General features: G+C 37.5%; 1 protein-coding gene across 1 annotated transcript in view; it reads right to left on the reverse strand.

The window, feature by feature from the left end:
- The window catches only part of LOC115215622 (cell number regulator 7), a 31,539-nt gene extending 20,387 nt beyond the window's left edge, over window positions 1-11,152 (reverse strand). The window contains exon 1 of the mRNA XM_029784856.2: window positions 10,543-11,152. Coding sequence (XP_029640716.1) covers window positions 10,543-10,752 — 210 coding nt within the window. The 5' untranslated portion in view covers window positions 10,753-11,152. The remainder of the gene's footprint in view (window positions 1-10,542) is intronic.
- Between the last annotated feature and the right edge of the window lie 300 nt (window positions 11,153-11,452).

Consider the following 11,452-nt stretch of genomic DNA (forward strand, 5'->3'; position numbering starts at 1 on the left):
GACATCCTTTTTATAATACGATATTTAGCTTCTAATTGAGTGTGGCGTAAAGTCCCCTGAATTTGTTAGGCAAAAGAGATTATTGTTATAATTAAGTCACAGGAAAGGCGGCGAGCTGACAGGAGAATATATTTAGCGGTATTTCGTCTGTCTTTACGTTCTGAGCTTAAAATACGCCGAGGCCGACTATGCTTTCATCCTTCTTTCGGGGTCGATAAAATAAGTACCAGTCAAGTACTGAAGTCGATGTAATCGACTTCGCGCTACCCTCAAAATCTTTTGTTACTGTGCCAACATTTGAAACCATTATTAAGTTCGAAGAAGGCGACGACCTGGCAGAATTGTTCCTGCTTTGGATAAAATGCTCAGCGGCATTTCTTTCGGTTCTTTACGCTCTGAGTTAAAATTTCGGAAAGATCGACTTTGCCTCTCAGTTGTCGAAGATCGATATTATAAATAACAATTGAGCACTAGGGATAATGTAATCGACTTGCCCCCTTCTCTCAAAATTGCTGGTCTTATACCAAAATTAGAAAGAATAATTCATTCCTATGTCAATCGCGATAAAACATCCTTATGAACATTGGAATTCACGAACACCCGGTATTTTTCGTATTCACACGAAACCGTTAAAGCTGACACTATTCGTGCCATCTTTTCCATTCATAAGACAGTGTAAAGTCATTTGAGGAAGAATTTGGTTCCAATTTCAAGAAAAATTGAGCGACTTCGTTAAAGGAGATTATTAATCTTCCCTGAATGATTTTTTGTTGTTGTTATTCTGCAGTCCAGGTTCGAGTCATTGCAGTAACTTAAAGCAACGATTAATTTCATTTCAATACACTTAGACCACAAGTTATTAATAGAAGTTATTATTATCCCAACTACCATTTCTCCTCATCTTTTAAAATCAAAAACAAACAAAAATAAATGCAATTTAATCATTGCTAGAAAGTTTGTGAGAGTAAAGGAGTGAGCAAGCGCACACATGCAACCTACATATGTCTATAAAGAGATCTAACTACATAAGATAAACACAAGTTACACCTTCAACCAACAGATAAGGCCTCAAGCCATCTGGGAGTAGCGAGTCTTTAAATTATGATACAAGAAAAAACCAAAACAAGTTGATGTACAAGTTCATGAATATCAATATTTGATTATGGCTATCAATAACTATATTCCCGATGAGCTGTACTGCACCTGAGCACTGTATACAACACGCTCATTATTATTATTATTATTATCATTGTTATTGATAGCTTTTATTATCATCTTTAGTATTATTGTTGTTGTTGCTGCTGTTATTGATAGTTTCGGTTATTGTGGACTTCCATATCACCATTAGTGCATCATTCATCGATAATCATATTATTTATTTCTATTGAATGGCTAAGCTACATGTTGGCCCCAAGTTGATGCAACATGTTAAACCGGTAGAGATGCTTACACGCGCATGCATACACCGGGTAATTCATACATACCTACATGCATACATACATACATACATACATACGCTTACTCACATACATATGCATACTCATACATGTGACTACATGTATGCGTACATATATATACTTTTACACAGATATTTACATATAGACATACACATACACATACATATATACACACGCACATATATATTTGTAATCTACCCACCTACCTACATAAATATATACATACATACATACATACATAATGTATGTATATATACATACATATATACATATTTTGTAATCATGCAAAGATATTTTGTAATCTTACAATGAGTAGTAGTTACAAGGTGAGTCATGGACCGAGAGTAACGTACGGACACGACCCTCACGGCCCTCGAGTCACCTTGAGTACTTTGAGCAGAATGTAGTGAGTGATGATGCGCATTGGATTAGTTAGTTCTAATTAATATTGCTACCGTCATCATTATCATTATTATCATCATTCGATAGGAAAGAATAAACCATTAATTTGAGAAGAGCTATAAATCTTAAATCTTATGTAATGAGTGCTTATGGGAAGAATATTAAACCATTAAAATTATAAAATGCTTATGCTTGGGCGTGAGCATATTTCTGTCTGCAAAAATTTCTTTTCGATTTCATAGGGTTTGTACGTCTATTATCACCTCTGCACCTGTAGAAGAATTCACTTGAAGGCATAAAATGGTTTAAGTCTATGCCTAATAAGGATATCATTATATTTTTCGAGCCCAACATCGAAAACTACTAAACCACTATCGCGAAACCGCTAATCACCAAAGCATTTAATTACTCAGAACAATTACAACTATTTCCGTTGTAGACATACATATCCTATTTACTAAAAACATTGGCCTGCTATGACGAATCTATCTGGATACATAAAAGTTCTATCACCCACTTCTATCACAGTGTGGGGATATATAATTCAGTGCATTCAGTGACCTCATTGGCCAATACGTGCTCCGCCACCTTGGAATTTATTTCAAATGCGTCGGTAGAGAATTATATCAATATGACGGTTGTTGATTCTGAACAACAAAGATTCAGAAATAATACAATTGTTGTTAAATTATCTTGAATTACTCATCGCCTAGGACACCAGGCTTATTCATGCTAATATTCTGGGCAACCATCCACCTAGAACTCTATTCTTTATTCTACCCAACGAATCCTTAAGACAAACGAATCCTTACAGTACATTCGTTTGCACTCAAACTTAGTTTGAAGCATGACATAGCCTTGAGTTCTCACAGCCATCTGCTAACGAAAAACTTCAGAAAATGTTTCAGTTCTATCTAGAAGTGGCTTTCAGATCAAGTTAACATACACATACTTCACCTAGAACTCCACAGGACAATACATTTAGATATATGAAGTGGTATGATGCTTTCTACAAGTCAAGTAGTTGCAAGCCCAGAGTTTACGTACAAACACATTTCCCTCACAACACGAAAACTACCCATTAAAAAAAAAACAAAAAAACACGGTTCAACTGTCCCAAACTTTGCTTAAAACATTGCAAAAAATCCAACATATGTAATCTGAAAAAGATCTAGGACACTAGTTTAGTGTACAATGTAATGGTACAAAACTTGACTCATGCCCTGTTGACTCACATTGGTTAACTAAGGGCATTGTCTACCAATGGTTCATGTAGAAAAACTATATCTTGACTATTTATATGATATGACCGCGAACCCTTTCAAAAGAAGATACTATTCACATAACCACACTTGCTTATACATCACATTGTTTGTAGAATTTAAAGTTGTTTATGGGCTACTTTATCATTCTTTTATTAAACATTCAAATAAATGCAGTTTGGGAATTAATTAATCTCAACGGTTACGGCTTGAGCAGGCCACAAATGCTGTACACACACACACACACACACACACATACAAACACGCGCGCATACGCGCACACACACAAGCACCTACGCACACGCAATATGCTCAAGCATAAATATAAAAACCAACCGTTGCTTTATAGTTCCGAATTTTCTTCCTTCTTTGACTTCACGGTTTGACACGTTGGCTAAAAGTGTTTTGCTTTTCTTGTCACTTAAACTTAAAGTTCACCCAAATGTCATGATATGTGTAACTGGGTGTACGGAAATCTGTCAGGTTAAATATTCAGGTTCTTGGGTGATAGCTGCCACCCGCTTTAATGTCACACTACCACCAAGATGTTTTAGCAGGGTTCACACAGTTACAAGTATTATTACCAGACAACCGTCCCTCCTCCACCCATGTTTTGTTTGTCTTTTTTTTCTGTAGACTTATAGGGACCTTGAAATGTTTAAACTGGACATCGGGTTTGTAAAGAGGTTGGATATTTTCCCAGTTTCTAACTAACCTACTCAAACATGCACACTATCGTCACCGCCGCCATCACCACCACTACTATCATCACCATCATCTTCCCTACCATTTCTACCAACAACATCATCACTACCACCAATAATACACCAACACCATCAGACCATCACTATCATCACTATCACTACCACCATCGCCGTCATATAGAACGACATTCACCATTATTATCACAAGAACTTCCATCATCGCCTCTCACCAGCGTTACAACTATCATATGTTGTCAGGGGGGTTGCAAATATTAGGACATGATTTCCGGGCTAAGGATAATTCTATCTCTTTATACTCGGCTTATTCAAATACAGCATGTCAACCTTCTTCTACGAGCCAACGAGAGTGCTGCTACGCTCGACCAGCTAGATGTCGTAGAGAAATCTCCTTCATAACAGAAATAAAGGATACACTGGAAGCAATAGCCCCTGGTACCCATATTACTAGATTGGTAGTAATCATAGGCGTGCTTTATAAAAATTGGCCAAGGTCTAAACAACACCGCTAATCCTATGAGTGAATAACAAAATAACATTGTGTGCAAACAAGTGGAGAAAAATAAACTCGGAATAGTCGGAACTTGAGGCTTGAAATGTTTTCCAAAATATAGTAGTCACTTTGTTTGCAAAGCCTATCACATCTACACACACCTGCACGCGCGTGCGCATGCGCACACATCACTGCACACACACACGCACACACGCACGCACACATACTTGTATGCGTGTAAACACTCAAACATATACATATACATATATATATATATATAATATATATATATATATATATATATATATATATATATATATATATACACATGTACAGGAAAATATGTGTGTATCTATACATATGGATCAAAACAGCTTGATTCCACTCACTCGTATATATGTATATACATACATGCATGCATGCATGCATGCATGCATGCATACATACATACGTACATACATACATACATACATACATACATACATACATATCTGAAATTCTAATCAAAGTCGTAAGTATGTGACTTTGAATGCCTCCATAAAATATAAAAGCATTCTACTACAAAGTTTGTGTGTTCATTCTACAAGCTATGCATATAAATATATATATATATATATAATATATATATATATATATATATATATATATACATACATGCATTTACATATATCCATATGTATGTATGTATATATATATATACACACACACACATACAGAGTGAGATGGACAATTACCACCATTTTATATTTTTAATTTCACGCATGCGCATTGTTTGCTTTTGATTTTGTCGACTACTCAGTATAGTAGGCTCAGTTGGGCACCGTCTGAGAGAAAAACAGCACAATGACATGATTCACTCTGCCAGAAATTTGGAAACGACATGCCGTACCACTCGGTATTCGTGCTGGAGGCTCGAATACGAATATTTCAGAGGGATTGGGTGTCAATTTGAGGACATACACTGAGAGTGATAAAAATCAAACATGCAGTCAACCTCATGGTGTTTGGAGTGATCACTAGTGATGACGACGTTATGCCTCCATTCATCTCCCCACACGGCCTCAGACTTAACACGGAGGCCTACACCAAGTACCTGGATGAGGTAGTGCTGCCCTGGGTGAAGAGGGTGGCAGCTGGAAGACTCTATATTTGGCAACAGGACTCTGCACCATGCCACACAAGCAGGAGAACCCAGTCATGGCTTTCCGACAATTTCTGCGACCACACCACCCCTAACATCTGGCCACCTAACTCCCCACACTGCAACTCCTTTGATTATTATGTGTGGGGTGCTCTTGTGCGAGAGACCAAAAATAAAATCCTTGTAACACCAAAGATGAAGTGAAGGCAAGGATTATGGTAGCATTCACCAGCTTAAACAAGGAAACCGTCTAAAAGAGTGACAGGAGATTCCGAAGTCATCTGGAGCCCGTGGTTGAAGCCAATGGCTATTTTTTTAATAAATTTACCCTTTAGTATTTCAAGATAATTTTATGTAATTTTGGTAAATCTAGCCGTTAAAATGAGATGCCAGTGTTATTTTCATTGTTGTGTAATTTAGACGACAGTTTATTCACTCCACCCTGTATGTATGTATATATGTGTATGTGTGTCTATATATATTTATAAATGTATATGCAGATATACACATACATATATGCATGTAAAACACAGGCACACACAGACACACATATTCACACACCTACACACGGACACACACACATATCCACACACGCGCGCGCGCGCGCGCGATAATGTCAGTGATAACAAACTGTGTTTTGTGCTGAAAAGTTAATACGAACATTTAATTAAGCAAAAATACAAGGTTAAATAAATAATTAGAGGAAATTGTGATAGTGCGTCTGGTTCACGTAACTATAATACAATGACTGCTACCACCACTCCTTTTACCATTTCAACGTAGCCACTTGATCTGTTAAAAACAGTAGTTGTATCTTCCTCAAATCACACACAACAAACTTGGGAAACATTGGATAATGTTGTCCAAGTCAAATCCTTCATGTGACAGAGTGATCACTTTTGGGGAATTATTGATTTCATCTTCTCACTCAGCAGGATCAAAGAATAACAGCATCTATTTGAGCCAACGATTTTACTTCTCTGCAGCTATCAGACATGCACGCAACAGCAGTGAATTTTCTCTAAAATTACACCCTACAATCTTTGAAAATAAATTGACAAGACAATTTAGACAGACAAAAAGACGAGATGGTTATGGTTGGAATGCCTCTGTCTATAGATCAGGTCGATTTGACGTAGAATTAATATCATACACCATCATGTAATAAAAAGGGAGGAACACATTAGAATAACGTGTCAAGTTTTTCATCGTATTTCTGCCTGATCAAATCTGAGCTAGGATTAACAATAAAATACCGACCACAGGAACAAGAACAGCCCTCTTCGCATTTTCATCTCCCTTAAGAAAAATAACAATTTCGACACTCAGTGGAAGCTATATTTTTTTTCTCCTAAACCTTTTTCATACCTATTTCTTTACTACCCACAAAGGGGCTAAACACAGAGAGGACAAACAAGGACAGACAAACAGATTAAGTCGATTATATCGACCCCAGTGCGTAACTCGTACTTATTTAATTGACCCCGAAAGGATGAAAGGCAAAATCGACCTCGGCGAAATTTGAACTCAGAACGTAGCAGCAGACAAAATACCTATTTCTTTATTACCCACAAGGGGCTAAACATAGAAGGGACAAACAAGGACAGACATAGGTATTAAGTCGATTACATCGACCCCAGTGCGTAACTGGTACTTAATTTATCGACCCCGAAAGGATTAAAAGGCAAAGTCGACCTCGGCGAAATTTGAACTCAGAACGTAGCGGCAGACGAAATACCTCTAAGCATTCCGCCCGGCACGTTAACGTTTCTGCCAGCTCGACGCCTTTTCCATACCGACCCACCTGAGACTGCCATGATTTTATGACACAAATTTCCTGCTTTGAAGCGATCTAAATTAAAGCCTACCATCAAAATTTTGCGTTAATTTGTTCCAAACATCAGAATAAAAATGGAAAAAGTTATTTTACTAAATTCGTTATTACTTTCAAAAATAAACTGAAACAGAGACGGTGCATTTTAACAGAAATAGGGCAACGAGAGAGTTTACTTCTTAAGTAAAAAATTTTTTTAATAATTTGATGTTGTTCATGATCGCATTTATCTCACTTTATGCCATGAAAAGAGAATGGATTATCAAGCACAAATTTCAAATTAAAGTCCAGTGCAGAGCAGTTGCTTCGTGAATTGAAATAATTGAGAGGAATTATGCCCTTAGATAGGCAATGACAATATTGGTTGGGAGAGAAATGCAAGATGGCGGCGTATACCTATTATTCAATTTCCAGGTATTTTATATGTTCCATGTCTATAAATGGAGCATTATGAGCTATCGTTAGTCAAGTTTCTATGAATATAAATTTATTTGTTTATTTAGGATTGTTCGTGTATATTGTATCCAGTTATGATACAACACACGCTATAGATTAATTTATAGCATAATTCTTTTCTACTCTAGGCACAAGGCCCGAAATTTTTGGGGAGGGAGCCAGTCGTGCTAACGTTTCTACCAGCGCACTGCCTTATTTATAGCATACTTCGCATAAATAAATGACACGGGTTTTTTTTATTCTTTTCTTTTCTACTGTAGGCGCAAGGCCCTAATTTTGCGGGGAGGGGGCCAGTCGATTAGATCGACCCAAGTACTCAGTACTTCGTCTGTCTTTACGCTCTGAGTTCAAATTCCGCCGAGACCGACTTTATCCTTCATCCTTTCGGGGTCAATAAATTAAGTACCAGTTACGTACTGTGGTCGATCTAAAAATTGGGGCCTTGTGCCTAGAGTAGAAAAGAATAATCCATCATTGTTGAGATAGTGTAGGCAGGACTGGACTAGGGTTGATCCGTACCAGTTCGTGTACACCTGTTACTAAGTTTATTTTATAATGAGAGCAGGTAACTATCATGGTAGGTATCTTTGCCGTAAACATTTTCGCTGCTCGGAAATTTACCGTACCTGTTTGCACCTGAAACACTTTACCGTAATAATATTCGTTGCGGGCGAAATGCTTAGCGATATTTCGTCTGTCGTTACGTTATGAGTTCAAATTCCGCCGAGGTCGACTTTGTTTTTCATCCTTCCGAGGTCGATGAATTAAGTACCAGTTACATACTATAATCGACTTAATCCGTTTGTCTGTCCTTGTTTGTCTCCTCTGTGTTTAGCCCCTTGTGGGTAGTAAAGAAATAGGTATTTCGTCTGTCTATCTATCTATACATACGTATACATACAGTAAGCCAATCAGAGCTCGTAGCCTAGCAGCTAAGATTTTTGCCCTAGAGAGGTCGTTGTTTCGATTCCCTCACCAGGTGGTACGTTGCATTCATGAGCAAAGCAGTTTATCTCAGGTTGCTCTACGATCACTTCGACATCCGACGCGTGGTACACCGTGCACCTGTGCAGGCAACGTCGATTTGGTGGAGAGAATGAGCTAATGTGTAGCAGAAAACATCTAATCACTATAGATAAATCATATGTGTAGACCGTTCAGAAAAAAATTGTAAGACCTTTATCTGTCGTCTGCAAAAGGAGTGTCCGCGACGATGGCAACGCATTTACTGATAACAATTTTTACTGTCTGTTAGCTCTGCTGCAACATTTCAAACATAATTTTAACTTGTTTCAACTAAACTTCTACCTCATAAATTTTTACTTGTTAAAAACAAAGTACCTTGTTAGAAAGAAAACGATACCAGTAATACTGCGGGTTAACCAACAATTTACTACGATTAGATCACATTCTATATAGCTAGATCACATTCTACATACTTTATTGTTTTTTCGCCTCATATTTGATAAATAAATTGTTTAATAGTTACTCAAAGGGATTCGAATGTTGGTGGAGTGATGGGGAATATGGATCTGACGATGATCGAACATTTGAAAAACAAGTTTATTATCTTTAGGAAGAAAAGGCAGCAAGCTGACAGAAGCGTTAGCACACGGGACAAAATATTTAGCGGCATTTCGTCTGTCTCTCGTCAGTCTGAGTTCAAATTCCGCCGAAGTCAATTTTACCTGTCATTCTTTCGGGGTCGATGAAACTAGTACCAGTTAAGTATACCAGTTAAGTACCGGGATCGATATTATTGACTAGCCCTTTCCTCCAAAATTTCAGCCCTTGTGCCTATAGTAGAAAGAAATCCGCGCATTCACACTCCTTTGTGTGTGTGTGTGTGTGTGTGTGTGTGTGTGTGTGTGTGTGTGTGTGTGTGTGTGTGTGTGTGTGTGTGTACGTGTGTATGTGTACTGACTTAACATCAGTATCTGAATAGGAATTACTTAATCGACCCCAGAACGCTGAAAGGCCTGATCGGCTCCTGTTGGAATCAGAAATTAGAACAAATACGCTTCGTGCACGTTTGTATATAGGGAGACAAGTGCTGAAGTAATTCGTTTGACAATCATGAGACCCTAGATTCGATCCCACAACTTAGCATCTTAGGCAAATAGACTGTGGTCGATCAAAGCCTTATAAAGAAATTGGGCAGACGGAAACTCTGTAGAAGCCCGTCAGATCGATAGTATCTTCATTTAAAGGCATAGCCTTGCCACATAGTCTATTACGGTGGATCTACTTGAGAACTATGCTAAGGAGACCAGGGTTTGTGACAATTTCAGCCACTTACACAGCAATGCACTGTGCGCTCCGTTGTAGCTTACTTGATAGAACAACTGAATACCATTGTTGAAACCGACGAAGATCCATTATGTAATATAGCGTATTTATTTGTATGTAAGTCGCATCCCTAATTTAGCATCAAATTTTGATACAATTTTTTCTCTCATATTGAAACTTTCTCTGCAAATGAGTCTCACCCCGGTATTTTCAATTAAAATTAAGTATAAAAGAGTGCGAATTATACATGAGCAGATACGGTATATGTCCTGTGTATGTAATGTAATGCGTGTGTGTGTGTGTGTGTGTGCATGCGCATGAATGTGTGTGTGTGCGCGTGTGTGTGTGTAATTTACAAATGACATCTGAGGTTTATGATAATACTGAGAACTATTTTTTAAAAAAATTATATGTATTGAAAATTGAAACAGAAACCATGCAAAAAAAAAATTACTTTATACATAACAGCATGAATATAACACTTACGGCAATTCCTTTTTGCTCCCTAATGGCTGTCCTAGTCATTCCACCTTCAATGCAAGGAAAGCAAGTGTAAAAAAGACCATAAAGAACGCAAGATTTTCCAGTAGCTTCAGCATTTTTTCCTGCTGTGTAACATGGAACAAAATATGTAACGATGCATATTCCCAAGTTGTCGAAACAACCGAAAAGACCGTGGCTAAACTCAGCACTCATGATGTCTGCTGTGTATTTTTATTTTATTCCTTCTTATTTAAGAGTTTCTGTGTTTCTGGGATAGAAAATATTCTATCTATATATATCTATATATCTATATCTATATATTTATGTATATGATTGTATATAGATACAGATACGTATACGTTTTTGTGTAGGTGTGTGTTTATGATTATGTGAGAGTTTTATACGTGAATGCGTTTATCACGCGTATTGATCCTTCAAGGAAGGCGGCCTGAGTGGAGGTTTTCACAAGTTGGTCTCTTATATACTGGATAGTTTGTTGCGTACTGGATCAGTAGGCACAAATGTGGGAGGCGTCAATAACGTTATCTTTGACACTTCACACGCACATTACGAGTTGGATTTTCAGTTTAATTTTTTCTCTCTTACTTTCTTACTTAGACTTTCCTATTTTATTTGTTCGTTCTTACTTTTCTTGATTCTTCGTGTTCCCCCCTTTTTTTTTTGCGTAATTTTCTGGGGAGTTTAAAAGTTTAAATAAAATGTTTTGTATTTAATGCAAAAAAACGCGCACTTATAAAATTATAATTCTCATTTACCCTACTCTCTTGATCACTTTCCTCTCTCTTTCCCTCCCTCACCTCTCTCTGTCTCTCTCCCTTTCCCTCCCTCACCTCTCTCTGTCTCTCTCCCTTTCCCCTCTCTCTCTCTTTCTCTCTATCTCTGACTCATTCAC

The sequence above is a fragment of the Octopus sinensis genome, linkage group LG9 (assembly GCF_006345805.1).
Source record: "Octopus sinensis linkage group LG9, ASM634580v1, whole genome shotgun sequence".
Taxonomy (NCBI): Eukaryota; Metazoa; Mollusca; class Cephalopoda; order Octopoda; family Octopodidae; genus Octopus; species Octopus sinensis.